This window comes from Carassius auratus, chromosome 35, assembly GCF_003368295.1.
Source record: "Carassius auratus strain Wakin chromosome 35, ASM336829v1, whole genome shotgun sequence".
NCBI classification, from domain to species: Eukaryota; Metazoa; Chordata; class Actinopteri; order Cypriniformes; family Cyprinidae; genus Carassius; species Carassius auratus.
In genome coordinates, this window is record NC_039277.1 from 19,209,686 (window position 1) to 19,224,946 (window position 15,261).

Below are 15,261 nucleotides of genomic sequence, written 5' to 3' on the forward strand. Positions count from 1 at the left end.
GTAAGGGAAACAGGTCAATTTAGCTCAAAGGGAATCATTTAAGATTTTAAAGGGAATTTTGAACAGATCACTGTTTCACGGCTGTTCACCGGAGACGCGCCTGCGGTTCAAGTGAACGAGCCGTTTAACATCAAATCTGCGCTGGATACTAATATCCAAACTATAGTGAATAAACACTATCAATTAGCACAGTAAACAAAGATCGACCAGTTTTTAAGACATTTTACATTACTTGTAAGCACTAAAACACAAGATACTTCTCTTTTCAATATGAATAAGGCTTTATTAGATAAATCTAAGACATACAAACTAATCTAACACATAAACGCACGCACACCACACATTCACACAAGTTGCAGGAAGGTCGAAAGTTAGGGAAAGATGAGTTTAAGAGAATGGAAATATGGAATCCCAAGTTAACAGCCAAATACGTTAAATTGCATAAACATGAACAACCATCAATCACGTAATTAGCGCTCGCATTGAGTTCCTCAATGAGGTTAAAATTATATTTAGATACACCAGTAAAGGTCACAGTCTGGAGGTAAAGTTACTTGCATCTCCTGTGAAAGGAGCCTCGTGAAAGGGCTATCCCGAGGTCGTTGATTGGCTGGAAGTTCAGTCTCTGAAGTGACGTCTTGGGAAGCCCGTGGTTGTTGGGCGTTGGCTGAAAGTGCAGAGTCGTGTTCGCTGGTTGAAGTTGAATGGACGTTACAAAACTTAACTCAGAACACGAAACTCTCAAACGGAAAAGAAAAGAAATAAAGTTTGACGAGACTAGGTTGTGTTCCTTCTCATAGTAGCAGCAGGCAGGCACGCTGGAACCGCGCTCGCCGAACAAGATGATGACTACCGCATGGCTAGATGCTACAAGCTAAAGCTAGGTAGCAAAGCTACAAGCTAAAAGCTAAGAGCAGGCATGACTGATAGCACGAGCAGGCTGGAAAAGCCGACATGGCTAATAGCAGCAGCTAGACTAGAAAAAAGCAGACTAAGACATGGCTAATAGCAGCAGGCAGACTAGAACTAAAAGCAGGCATGACTAAAAAAAAGCATGACTAAAACCAAATTACATTCGTGTCCAAAGTATTTAAAACTTCCTGTTTGGCCACCCCTCAAATGTTGCCTTGACCAATCAGATATGTTCTTGAGTCTTGGGTATCATAAATCATTTGTTTATCTACCAAGCCATGTGGTTCTTGCTCTCACAGGGTCTAATTTTGGACATGAATTCCTATAACATGATTATGATATATTTTACAAATAAATGATTGTCAGGACAATATCAAGCAAGAAAATGCGATTATTTGAATACTAGACATTGACTAGGTATCCTATAGTTATCAAAAGACATACACAATAAGTGATTATACATGATAGTCAAATGTTTGGGTTACACGTAAATGAATATGGAGTTAAGCAATGGAATGATTCATTCATAAGGTCTTTTTGAAGTTCATTCTGGTCCATATATAATGTATAAAAAGGGTTTCTTTGCCATTCTCTGGCAAGGACTTTTCTGTGAAGACAAAGGTTTAAAGCCCTTCCCCCTTAGGAATTTCAGTCTGGTTTCACTGGCTGGGGGGGGAAGTCAATGCAAGTATTTAACTTTGATCTCCTGGGTTTACATGTGATGTCCAGCGTTGCATTCAATCACGAACAATAAATTTGACAATCTCTTCTTTGAATTAAAATTGTCAATAATTGTTCTATTGGTGTTAATGTTGAAAGCCTGTTGTGTGAACAAGTTGGTTGGTTGGTTATCTTGTTTGGTCCTGTGGCACTAGAACTGATTTATGACTTCCTGAGGAATTCAGCTCATGTTTCAATGCACACAGCTCTGATAGACTCTTTGATTTGTCTGATTTGACTCATTTCTGCTACATATATCCCCCTTTCGATCGGCGAGGTGTTTAGGTGAAGACATCGTCGATCGCTGGAGAAACAAAGGCAGAAGAAGCAGACAAACACAGCAAACAGCAAGACAACCACCTCCATGACAGTTACTGTACTGGTGCAGCATCAGGTTATTTAGGTACACGTGGTTAAGTTCAATTAGTCAATGTAGTTTAGCACATTGAGGATAGTTTAGATGGTCTTTGGAAATTGTTTTTATTTTGATTCATCAATCAAATTTGTGGTTAACTTTGTTTGGTTCTTCTAGGTTGTCTTACTTTACATGTTTACCATTAGTTTTCTAGTAATTTCATTTTCAATTCAATGGATTGACCTATCATGCATGGAGCTCTCTGGCTTCCATTCAGTTTAGAGTGGCTGGCGGATATTAGGTGTTGCGAGTCAATCCTAATATCAGACCTTCAACCCTCGCAGGGTGTCTAGGCATTTCACCTACTCAGGAAAGAGGGGAAGGAGAAGGATAGGTAAAAGAAGAACAAAACAAAACAAGGCTGCTGTGGGTTTTCCTAGCATGTGTTACAACTACTATTGAGCTAGGATGTCAGGTGCAGCTAGTGTGTCGTGAACCTTAACTTAGTGTCAGGTGTTCTACCTATTGTGAGGATGGCTGCAAATTTCTTCATGGTGGGTATGTGTAACTTTGTTACGCTAAAAGTTGGATATTCTACCTGTGGGAAGAATATGTTTGTTGACTGTGTTATCAGTAGATGTGTTTACCTCTGGGTGTAGGTAATGTTGTGTATTACTGGTGTAGTGCATGTGTGGTCAGATCTGTTCAAGTCTGTGTTGTCTCCCCCTTTTTCTAGCATGTCACTGAAGACTGGCTCTCTGCATCTTTGGCTTGGATGAGGGCGTGTCCATGGTCTAATGAGGGGTCAGTCCAGCAAGGCAGGAAGTTCTTTAGCACGCCGTCGGAGGCAGTTTGGCATGGCTGTGTGAAGCTGAGTTGCAAAACTTGTCTCCTATGTTGCATTCTTCTTGTGATGCCTTCTGGCTGTAGCAGACTTTCTGACCTTCTGTGCTCTGGTGGTTGCTGTTGCACAGACAGGGAATGTGGTACTTGGAGTTGGAGTTCATTTGACAGTTTGTTAGTGACTGAGGTGATGTCCTTTAGTACCTCAGATTTTTCATCAACAGTTGGCCGTGAAAGACTTGTTCATTCTGGGTTGTTGTTGAACAGGTGCTTGTCATCTCTGATGCGGTGCACCAGGTGATCACCGGCCTTCCGTTCTGTCGCTGATCACAGCGAGCATGACTCAACTTTGTGGTCACCTGCATGTAAATTGTCTTGAAGGAACTCTCTTAGTTGTTCCATGACTTGTTCCGTGTCTTCTAATGGTAAGCGGTTATGTTCTTGTGAGTACTCAGCACTGTGCATGTCTGAGTGGTGCTGAGGTGGGTTTTGTTGTCGCTTACCCACACGAGTTGCTCTTGGATGAGTCAGGTGATTACCTTTGGATATCTGGTTAGGTTTCCAGATGTTATCCTTTTGGTTTCTTGAGAAGCGTGGCTGGTCCCATGGATTTTTCCAGCAGTTGGGCTGAAAGCGGTCGTGGATATGGGCGTCACGTTCTCTGTGCTCTTGATGGAAGACTCTGGTGTTGTGATGCCGCTGGGTGTCGTCCAGTGCAAGGCTTGAGTCTTTGTTGACAGAGTTCAAGAGTGTGGATGTTTTGTTACCTTTCTTTGAGGCCAACTTCTGCTTGTTATAGGCCTTCTGTGTTAGGTCACGCAACTGTTGGATGGTCATGGAGTTCGGACAGGCCATGACACCTAGATGGTGACTTACTCCGGGGTGCAGATTCTTTAGGAAGAGGGTTTTGAAATTCACATCCTCTTCAAGGTCAGGGCTGTTGTGTGCACCAAAGTAGGATTGTCGGAGTCGGTTGTAATAAGCTTGTGGAGTCTCTTGACGACCTTGTTTGGTTTCCAAGGCAGTTAACAGTCCATGTTCAGACTCTGGGTCTGTAAACTCTTTAATCAGGACCTCACGAAGTCGCTGGTAGTTTGACTTGGTTTGACTGGGCTGTCGATCTAGAAAGTTTCGTACCTCGGAACTGGACGTGGCTCTAAGGAGGTATAACCAGTCTCTGTCAGTCACATGAGGTCTCACTTCCAGGTGAAATTCGATATCTCGCAGATAAGCTTGGATGTCGGGGCTCTCTGTGGAGTTCGGGTTGAACCTGCTGATGTTTTTAGACAGCTTGTTGAGGTCTTTGATGGTCATCCCGTGTGCAGCTTCAAGGCCTTGGACGGGAGGTTTTCTTTCGTTGGCAGGAAAGGGTTGTGTGGCGAAGGCAGGTGAGGTTTTGGGTTGTGGCCCTTCGCTCCTTTCGTCACATGCCAGTTCTTGGACGTGGGACTCTGCTCTGCTCAGCAGTGATGAGGCTAAGAGATGTTTCTCTTTTCTTGGCTCTAGTTTGTGCTTGTAAGCATTTTGGAGTTCTTTTCTGACCATGTAGAGCTCATCGTTGGTATCATCTAGTTGTTGGGTCAGATTGTCCATTTCAGTTCTGTACCTTTCAAGGTGGTCTTTCAAAGCACTGATTTCAGAGTTCTTGTTTCTGATATCTAGCTTGGCTTTCTCTAGTAGCTGTTCGGCATACTGGAGTCTGTTTACCAGGTCTTTCTGAGCAGCCGTTGTATGTTGCTGGTCGAGCTGAGCTGCTGCCAGGGCTGCTAGGAGCTTCATAACTTGTTCTGTTGTATCCTGCTCCCTCTCGCTGGGTGCTTTGAGTTGATTTTGAACTTTCACTTCCAACTTGTCTATGCGACGTTCAGCACGTGTCAGCTCCTCTTGAAGGTGGGTGATGTGCTTGTCGCTCAGTTTCAGCTGGGTGGTGAAGGCATAGCTTAGTGAGCTCGTGATCTTGACTAGCTCCTCGTGGTTGTTGTTCTGGCTTGAATCTTGTGTCAGGAATCTTCTCAGGATTAGGATTATTATTAAAAATAATAACAGTTCAAATGTCTTTGGAGTGAGGCTGTCTGTTATGCCTCTCAGCCAAATGTTCACATCTTCCCCATGGGAAATGGGGTCTGCAGTCTGCGGCATGTTGGCACGCTGGGGAGAAGAGAGACTGACACAGATCTGTGTGGAGTAAAAGCCTATGTGTGGTGGGACAACTAAGTGTTGTATCAGTGATTGTGAACCACTAGTGAAATGTGGTGATGACTGTGTTGGTCTCAGGGTGTCTAAGTAGACTAGAGATGCGAAGACTTTGTCACTCTAATGAGGAAGAGGAAAAGAGAGACAGAGGTGAAAAACAAATTCAAATGACAAGCACAATTTCTGTTTTTCAAATGAGGAAAATAATTTTTTCCAATTAAATGTTATCAAAAACATAAACAATATTATTATATTTCTTGCTTTGGACAAAAGAATACAATAATAATTCTGATATCTCTTTTCTTAGTCTGACAGGATTGGCACCGTACACCTTTCAGTTGGACCGCTCACCAGGGAGTCAGCGAAGGCGACAGTTGCTCAACACGTATCTCTATTAAATTGATCTCAACGTTGGATGAGATGCTAAAACTTGGATTGCGTTTCCAAATGTAGGGAGGTTAGGAAGAACAAAAGAGGATGATTACAATCAAATTCATAAGGATGATTCGTCGTCTTTGGCACGATTGTGTATTTACTTCACTTAGAATTGATTGATGGTTCTTACATGTCCTACAAATGTAAAAAGAGAAGAGGAAAGTAAAGGAGAGAGAGGACGGAGATGGTAAGTCTCAGTAGCGGTTATCTCAACTACAAGGAGAGCGTTGTGTTAGTTGCTGCACAACTAATCAAACAAAATAAACTTTAAATGAAAGAGGGTTGTCTTTCTAATTTATTTGAACTCGTAGTGAGGGATAACAATGTCTCCTTTTAGGGCTCAGGTTTGTCGTTCCCAGGCTAGGATACACAAAAGAAATGGTAAGAAATAGGAAAATGAAAAAAAATTAATAAATGGGCAAAATATGCAAAAATGAAATTAAAAAGAGGAAATCAATACGTAAAACAATAGTGGTTAAGTGTATAACCAAAACAGGAAGAGGGGTAAAACGCATTCAAATAAGTAAAGGTCTGAATAGCATATATTCAGATGGGTAATAAATAAATTAGGAAGAATAAGTTTACTTTAACTTCCAAAGTTCAAGGCTTATTCATTCCTAAAATAGTTAGACCCAAAAGAGAGTACTAGAAATAAAAGATCATATGAAATGATCTGAAAGGGAAATTTTAAATGATTCAAAATAAATTTAATGTTTCAATTAAATTTCAATTTGACAATTAATAATTGTGAGTCAGTATTTCCCTTTCTAGTAAAATGAAAATAAGTGGTCTAGTGAGAAAAGAGAGCGATAAAAAGAAATGGACTAACAAGTGTTAGTTAAGATGTTTAAAATGGTTAAATCACGTCAGCGTTGCCCAAACACACATTATTCTACCACTGGATGGTAATGCTAACGGCTAACCTTTGAGGCTAGTGGCTTTAGTATAGACTTCAATGTAAATGCAATGGTTTCGTTAGCTTAGCGACACCGTGGAGTTTGTGCGCTGCGCTTGCACAGTTCAGAGTTGCTCCGGAAGTACGTTAAAGGCTTCCGGGTCACGGTCGTCACTATGGCAACCAAAACACATTCTAGTGGATTAGCACATGATTCGTTGCATTGTTGCAAATACAGTTAAGTATGTTACCATGAAATGTCGGCTCATTTCAACACTGTACAAATAACAACACCGCCTTCCAGTTGGTTTTGCGATGTGGCGCTTAAACTCTCAGTTTGTATAGAGTTAAATTTATCTTAATTCAAATAGCAGCTTCCTGCTGTAGTTATTATATCAATCTCAGCAATTTGAATCTCCGTGCCAGTTTTTCTGGACACAAACATAAAAGTTTTCCTTCGCTGTTGGTACACAGTTAAAATTTACTTGATCAAGCTTTTAAAATACTCCCATTCAAATTACTCTCGGACACACGCAGTGTTACGCGAGATTGCATTCACTTTGTGAACGGATACACATGGGCAAACATTGTTCTCTAATGTTTAACGTTAACTTAGGGGAGTCGAATATCAAATTTGATTCGGCAGTGGAACACGCACTGGCAATCAAACTATATGAAATATGAATACGGGGACTTTGATAAATAGATTGAGGAACCCGCTCAAAACTATTCTTTATTCACCGATTTATATCCCTTTTGAAACACTAACAGTTTAGCTCCGTTCAGCAAACAGTGACTGAGATAGCGTTTGAGACACTGGAACACGCAGTGAAATCAAATCAGCTATAAAACAAGGCATTACACAAATGAGGAACACGCTCAATTTCTACCTTATTGTACGATCCCAGATGTTTACTTTTAAGTTCACTTACTGCTGTTAACAAAGGGGAGACGGACTCGAGTTAAAGTCTCCTCTAGCTCCTTTCATTCAAGCGGGAGGGCGCGCGCTGCTTACGTCACACTCTCAAACACACACGTCTCGCAAGCTTCTCATCTTTTCATTCCTTTAGCAAAATCAAAGATTGAATAACTTGGTTTATGCTCACAATTTAGATTAAACTGCCCGCAATCATTCTCCACCATTATAAATGTAAGGGAAACAGGTCAATTTAGCTCAAAGGGAATCATTTAAGATTTTAAAGGGAATTTGAACAGAATCACTGTTTCACGGCTGTTCACGGAGACGCGCCTGCGGTTCAGTGAACGAGCCGTTTAACATCAAATCTGCGCTGGATACTAATATCCAAACTATAGTGAAAACACTATCAATTAGCACAGTAACAAGATCGACAGTTTAAGACATTAACTTGTAAGCACAAAACACAAGATACTTCTCTTTTCAATATGAATAAGGCTTTATTAGATAAATCTAAGACATACAAACTAATCTAACACATAAACGCACGCACACACACATTCACACAAGTTGCAGGAAGGTCGAAAGTTAGGGAAAGATGAGTTTAAGAGAATGGAAATATGGAATCCCAAGTTAACAGCAATACGTTAAATTGCATAAACATGAACAACCATCAATCACGTAATTAGCGCTCGCATTGAGTTCCTCAATGAGGTTAAAATTATATTAGATACACCAGTAAAGGTCACAGTCTGGAGGTAAAGTTACTTGCATCTCCTGTGAAGAAGGAGCCTCGGTGAAAGGGCTATCCCGAGGTCGTTGATTGGCTGGAAGTTCAGTCTCTGAAGTGACGTCTTGGGAAGCCCGTGGTTGTTGGGCGTTGGCTGAAAGTGCAGAGTCGTGTTCGCTGGTTGAAGTTGAATGGACGTTACAAAACTTAACTCAGAACACGAAACTCTCAAACGGAAAAGAAAAGAAATAAAGTTTGACGAGACTAGGTTGTGTTCCTTCTCATAGTAGCAGCAGGCAGGCACGCTGGAACCGCGCTCAAAGAACAATGATGACTACCGCATGGCTAGATGCTACAAGCTAAAGCTAGGTAGCAAAGCTACAAGCTAAAAGCTAAGAGCAGGCATGACTGATAGCACGAGCAAGGCTGGAACTAAAAGCCGACATGGCTAATAGCAGCAGCTAGACTAGAACTAAAAGCAGACTAAAAGCCGACATGGCTAATAGCAGCAGGCAGACTAGAACTAAAAGCAAGGCATGACTAAAAAAAAGCATGACTAAAAACCAAATTACATCGTGTCCAAAGTATTTAAAACTTCCTGTTGGCCACCCCTCAAATGTTGCCTTGACCAATCAGATATGTTCTTGAGTCTTGGGTATCATAAATCATTTGTTTATCTTACCAAGCATGTGGTTCTTGCCTCACAGGGTCTAATTTTGGACATGATTCCTATAACATGATTATGATATATTTTACAAATAAATGATTGTCAGGACAATATCAAGCAAGAAAATGCGATTATTTGAATACTAGACATGACTAGGTATCCTATAGTTATCAAAAGACATACACAATAAGTGATTATACATGATAGTCAAATGTTTGGGTTACACGTAAATGAATATGGAGTTAAGCAATGGAATGATTCATTCATAAGTCTTTTTTGAGTTCATTCTGGTCCATATATAATGTATAAAAAGGGTTTCTTTGCCATTCTCTGGCAAAGGACTTTTCTGTGAAGACAAAGGTTTAAAGCCCTTCCCCCTTAGGAATTTCAGTCTGGTTTCACTGGCTGGGGGGGGAAGTCAATGCAAGTATTTAACTTGATCTCCTGGGTTTACATGTGATGTCCAGCGTTGCATTCCAATCACGAACAATAAATTTGACAATCTCTTCTTTGAATTAAAATTGTCAATAATTGTTATATTGGTGTTAATGTTGAAAGCTGTTGTGTGAACAAGTTGGTTGGTTGGTTATCTTGTTTGGTTCCTGTGGCACTAGAACTGATTTATGACTTCCTGAGGAATTCAGCTCATGTTTCAATGCACACAGCTCTGATAGACTCTTTGATTTGTCTGATTTGACTCATTTCTGCTACAGAAATGTACGTGATATTGGCCTGTGAAAACACACTGGTGGATGTTATTATGCTGTTGCTAAGGTAATAACTGAGGGTGATCATAATGACTGGCTATCTACTGTTAGCAAAGCATGGCAACTAGTCGAAGAAATGTTAACAGCATGTTAAAACTGTGAAACTAATGTTTGAAACTTGGTAAAACATGCTAGCAACTTGTCAAGATTTGTAAAAACATGCTAACAACATTAAAAAATGATAGCAACATGTTAAAACATAATAGTAATTTGATAAGACATACTAACAATTTGTTAAGACATGTTGGAAAAACATGTTAACAATTAGTTAAAACATGTTAAAACATACTTTCAGTGTGTTAAATCATGCCAGCAATGTGCTAAAACATGTTAACAGTTTCATCATGCTAGCCACTTGTCAAGATGCTAGCAACGTGCTAAAATATGTTAGCTATGTTCTAAAACATGTTATCAATGTGCTAAATCATGCTTGCAAAATGCTAAAACATGCTGGCAATTTGTTAGCAACATATTAAAACCTTACCAACTTGGTAAAACATGCGAGCAACACGCAAAATAATGCTTGCAACATGGTAAAACTTGTTAGCAAAATTATAAAATTGGTAGCCAAAATATTAACAAATTAATTTCAAACTTTGAAAGATTTAAAACATTCAGACAAGGCTTTCTCAAGCCAACATCGGTGTTTGCCTTTGAACTGTATCTAGTTTAGTAAACTGAATTTCTATATTTAATGCTTCTGTCTTTGTTAGGCTGGCCTTTCAGCAACACAGTATGTAAACTGAGTGGATTGGTGCAAGGAACATCCGTCTGTGCCTCTGTTTTCACATTAGTCGCCATTGCTGTGGACAGGTAAGTGTTCATCATTTTGGGAATTAAATGAAATGAAATAAACATGTTTGTGAAGGAAACAATAGAGCAGTGGTATTGTTACAGTCGTTGCTCACATCTGAAGTGTGTAGCTCGATATTCTAGGTATTATCAAATTGCCTGAGTTTTGAGAACGTAGCGGACGTAGAGGAGTATAATGTAAAAGGAGCTCATTCAAATACTGAGGTGCTAAACCATTCAGGGCTTTATAAGTAATAAGCAATATTTTAAAATCTATACGATGTTTGATAGGGAGCCAGTGCAGTGTGGACAGGACCGGGCTAATATGGTCATACTTCCTGGTTCTAGTAAGAACTCTTGCTGCTGCATTTTGGACTAGCTGTAGTTTGTTTACTAAGCGTGCAGAACAACCACCCAATAAAGCATTACAATAGTCTAACCTTGAGGTCATAAATGCATGGATTAACATTTCTGCATTTGACATTGAGAGCATAGGCCGTAATTTAGATATATTTTTGAGATGGAAAAATGCAGTTTTACAAATGCTAGAAACGTGGCTTTCTAAGGAAAGATTGCGATCAAGTAGCACACCTAGGTTCCTAACTGATGACGAAGAATTGACAGAGCAACCATCAAGTCTTAGACAGTGTTCTAGGTTATTACATGCAGAGTTTTTAGGCCCTATGATTAACACCTCTGTTTTTTCTGAATTTAGCAGTAAGAAATTACTCGTCATCCAGTTTTTTATATCGACTATGCATTCCATTAGTTTTTCAAATTGGTGTGTTTCACCGGGCCGCGAAGAAATATAGAGCTGAGTATCATCAGCATAACAGTGAAAGCTAACACCATGTTTCCTGATGATATCTCCCAAGGGTAACATATAAAGCGTGAAGAGTAGCGGCCCTAGTACTGAGCCTTGAGGTACTCCATACTGCACTTGTGATCGATATGATACATCTACGGCTATGTAACAGATAACATTTTCTCTAAGAAGGAATATAATTGTGAGGATACTTTTCTAGTATCTTGGAAAGAAAAGGGAGATTCGAGATCGGTATATATGATCAAATAATAAAAAAAAAGTTAAATATATAATTGATACATAAATTATATTTATACATTTGATAAATTATATAATATAAATTATAACTTGAAGCAGTAAATCTGGGTTAATGTCCCCGTGTGTTTTCTCCTCGTCTGAAACCCAGGTTTCGCTGCATCGTTCACCCGTTCAGGCCCAAACTTACGCTCTTTGTGGCAAAGGTGTCTATAGGGATGATATGGGTGCTCGCTCTCACCATAATGTTTCCCTCCGTGTTAATGTTAACCGTCCAGCAAGAGAAAGGGCACGTCATGGTTCACGGTGACAACAGAACATACCCGCTGTACTCCTGCTACGAGACCTGGCCCGACCCAGAGATGAGGAAAGTGTACACCACCGTCCTGTTCCTGCACGTATACGTCATTCCCCTGGCGCTCATCATGCTCATGTACGGCCGGATCGGAGCAAAGCTGTACGCCACAGCCGTCCTGACCCGAGCCGAGCAGCCCGATGTCCCCGCGTCTCACAGAAAGATCCGGGTCATTAAGATGCTGATGGTGGTGGCTGTGCTCTTCATGCTGTCCTGGCTGCCGCTGTGGACGCTCATGCTGCTGACCGATTACGCCCGTCCAGACGAGGACAGTCTAGAGCTCCTCACTAGCTATGTGTTCCCTCTCTCTCACTGGCTGGCCTTCTCCAATTCCAGCGTGAACCCTATTATCTACGGCTACTTCAACGAGAACTTCAAGAGAGGCTTCCAGGCCGCGTGTCAGCATCAGGTTTGTTGCTGGGGCCGAGAGAAGACGAGATTCAGAATCAAACGACCCAGAGCTGGAAGCCAGTTAAATAGAGCTGCTAGCGGCCACCCGCTCAGCTTAGGCTCGAGAACCAACCGGATCTTCACCGAAAGTGACCTGACGGGATGTGTTTGTCTGGAGATGGACACCAAGGGCTCTTCAGCTGAAGGGGGAAACAGCAGCACGTCTATAACAAGAGAGATCGGGAAAGTGTCTTCAACAGGAGGGAAAATATATAACGCCTGGGAGCGTTGATTTATCAGTTGACATTTACTGAGGCTGACATGCTTCTGTTTTTAATCCTCAATTTCTTAGTCACATTTATTTCTTTAGCGCTTTATACAATACAAATGCTTTCAAAGCAGCTTCACAGATGAAATTCATTTATGAAAATATGGCAATTATGGAAAAGCAGCCCTAAAAGACAATAGTGATAAACCCATATCATTCAAAAATATATAATAATATTAATATAATATAAAAAATATATATATATATATATATATATGTGTGTGTGTGTGTGTGTGTGTGTGTATATGTATACATAATTTATGCTAGTGTTAAAAGGTTTGGAATCATTTTATTTATTTATAAATTAGTAATTTATTTTTATTTGAAATATTTAAAAACAAGTCTCCTGCTCACCGAGGCTGCATTTATCTGATCAAAAATACAGTACAAATAGCAAAATATTATTACAATTTAAAATAACTGTTTTCTGTGTGAATCTGTGTTAAAGTGTAATGTATTTCTGTGATGCACAGCTGTATTTTCAGCATCATTCCTCCAGTCTTCAGTGTCACATGATCTTCAGAAATCATGAAAATATGATGATTTGCTGCTCAAGAAACATTTCTGATTATTATCAATGTTGCTCAATATTTCTGTGGAAACTGTGATACATTTTTTGTGAATTAATAGAAAGTTCAAAAGAACAGCATTTACTTGAAATAGAAATCTATACTGTAACATTATAAATGTTCCTACTGTTATTTTTGATCAATTTAATGTGTCCTTGAAGAAAAAAAGTATTAATTTATTTACCTATATATATATAGTTTCTTGCACATTGTGATTTGTAAATATTGTACAGTTCTGTGTTTGATGAATGAAGTCACCTCATGGTTCATCGCTCGTGTGAGAAGCAGTATTTTGGTGCAGTACTTCAGATTAATCATGAATGTTAGTTAGAGAAGAGTTTAATACACAAGATGAACACAGTGTTGCCTGTACAATTATATTCCATCATAACTGTAAATGATTGTATAATTATCATCTGCCTGGAAACATATGTGCAGCGTTTTATCATTTAACCTTCCAGAGAAAATGTGTGAGCTGACATTTAATGAGTGAAATGAATTGCTCTCCCTCTCTTTAGAAAAACAAAAGCACTATTGACGAAAGGAAGCGTTTCTGAAAACTACGTACACCTGCAGCAAATTACAGCACTGTGAGCCGCTCTCACGGCAGAACGACATCATTTCCCTTGAGAGATGATGCTGTGATCTTGACCTGCAAGAAAACGCTGGAAAATGAAGGATTACTTCGTTTATGTACCTGGAGTATTAAAGATGAAAATCGCATGTCCTCAGAGGCTCTGGAACCTCAGATGTGTTTTTACAGACAGCACACGTTATTAAAGTCAACATTTGCTTTCTTAATTCAAGTTATTCATCAGTGACATTGTTCTAAAGAAGAAATGTTTGTTCATTCTCGCTGACATCGCTTAGGTTTCATTCAAGTGTTTTGTTAATGGACCCCAAACCTCTTTCAATCCAATCAGAACCTGATGGATAAAATTTAATCATGCTCTACTTTTGTTGTTGCTTTTGTTGTGTTTACATTTTCTTTAATATGACAAAAGGCACATGAAGTCAGTCATTTATCTTGGAACACAATGTGGCATTAATCTGAGTGAATCTGACGTTTTCATAAGGTTTATTGGCCTGTTTTGAAGTCTTCTTGTGCAGTGTAATATTCTGCAGGTCGCTGACGTGAACCACATCACGCTTTTATTTTTGAATGTTGTTTGTCTTGCTGTTGCACTCCCTACGAGACTGACAATTTATATGAGAGACCTTTACCTGAGGAATGATCCTGATCCAAGTTCATGCTTTGATCTTAAAGGAATAGTTCACCCAAAAAAAACGAAAAATGTGGTGAAAATATTCTCACCCTCAGCTCATCTGAGATCAGGAGGAGTTTGTTTCTTCATCAGGTTTGTAGAAATGTAGCGTTGCATCAGTGTCTCATCAATGGATGCTCTGCAGTGAACGTCTCGGTTACGTACGTAACCCTCGTTCCCTGATGGAGGGAACGGAGACGTTATGTCGACCGACAAATGGGGTCTCACTTGGGAGGCCAATCATCTCTGATTTTAAGAGAAAACGCCAATGAAATTGGCAAGTGGATTAACACACCTGAGCCACTCCCCGTGCCAGCGGGTATAAATAGGGCGACAGGTGCATCCACTCATTAGGTTTTACGCTGAGGAGCCGAGAACGTGTCCCGGCAACAGCGAATGGTTCAAGGTTGTGGCATGGGGACATAACGTCTCCGTTCCCTCCATCAGGGAACGAGGGTTACGTACGTAACCGAGACGTTCCCTATCTGTCGGTCACTACGAGTTATGTCGACCGACAAATGGGGTCCTATGGAAAACGCCATAACCTGAACCTCGTCACAACCCTGAGGCGCTGCAATTGTTGACAAGCCTTGGCGTGCCACAAAAGCTACGCTTAAGGTCGTAACCTTCCCAAAGCCCCAGCGCAAATTCACTGACCTTGGTACCGAAGGGGCCAAAGGGTGAGTACATCGCTGCTGGAGAAGGCCATGCTGCTGTTCCGCCCACATAAAGTAAATGGAAGGGATTTCAACCTTCAGTGAAAGATTGCTTCAAATCTTCCCTATTTGTTCTTTCAGCTGGCAAGACAATGGGGAAGCGAGCCTTTAGGAAAGGTCGCTACGGAGACCACATCCTACCCGTAGGGAGGTGACATGTGGATATACCGATATGGACTGACCCAGGGGGCAGTACTACATATGGAAAGGGTCTCTGAGGCAGGTCCTACCTTGGAGTAGGGATGGAACAGCTGCCAGAAGAGACTGACAGAGCGATCTGTCAAGGGAAGACACGGGTTTGCCAAGAGGGAAACCTTACCGTGGAAGAATACACATATGGGATTACCCGTAGG

The 15,261-nt window shown here is 40.5% G+C and overlaps 1 protein-coding gene across 1 annotated transcript in view; it reads left to right on the forward strand.

Annotated features, from left to right (window-relative positions):
• LOC113053945 (neuropeptide FF receptor 1) overlaps positions 1–12,522 on the forward strand; it is a 16,094-nt gene extending 3,572 nt beyond the window's left edge. The window contains exons 2-3 of the mRNA XM_026219101.1: positions 10,147–10,246; positions 11,437–12,522. Of these exons, the coding sequence (XP_026074886.1) occupies positions 10,147–10,246; positions 11,437–12,322 (986 nt within the window). The 3' untranslated portion in view covers positions 12,323–12,522. The remainder of the gene's footprint in view (positions 1–10,146; positions 10,247–11,436) is intronic.
• Positions 12,523–15,261: the final 2,739 nt, after the last annotated feature.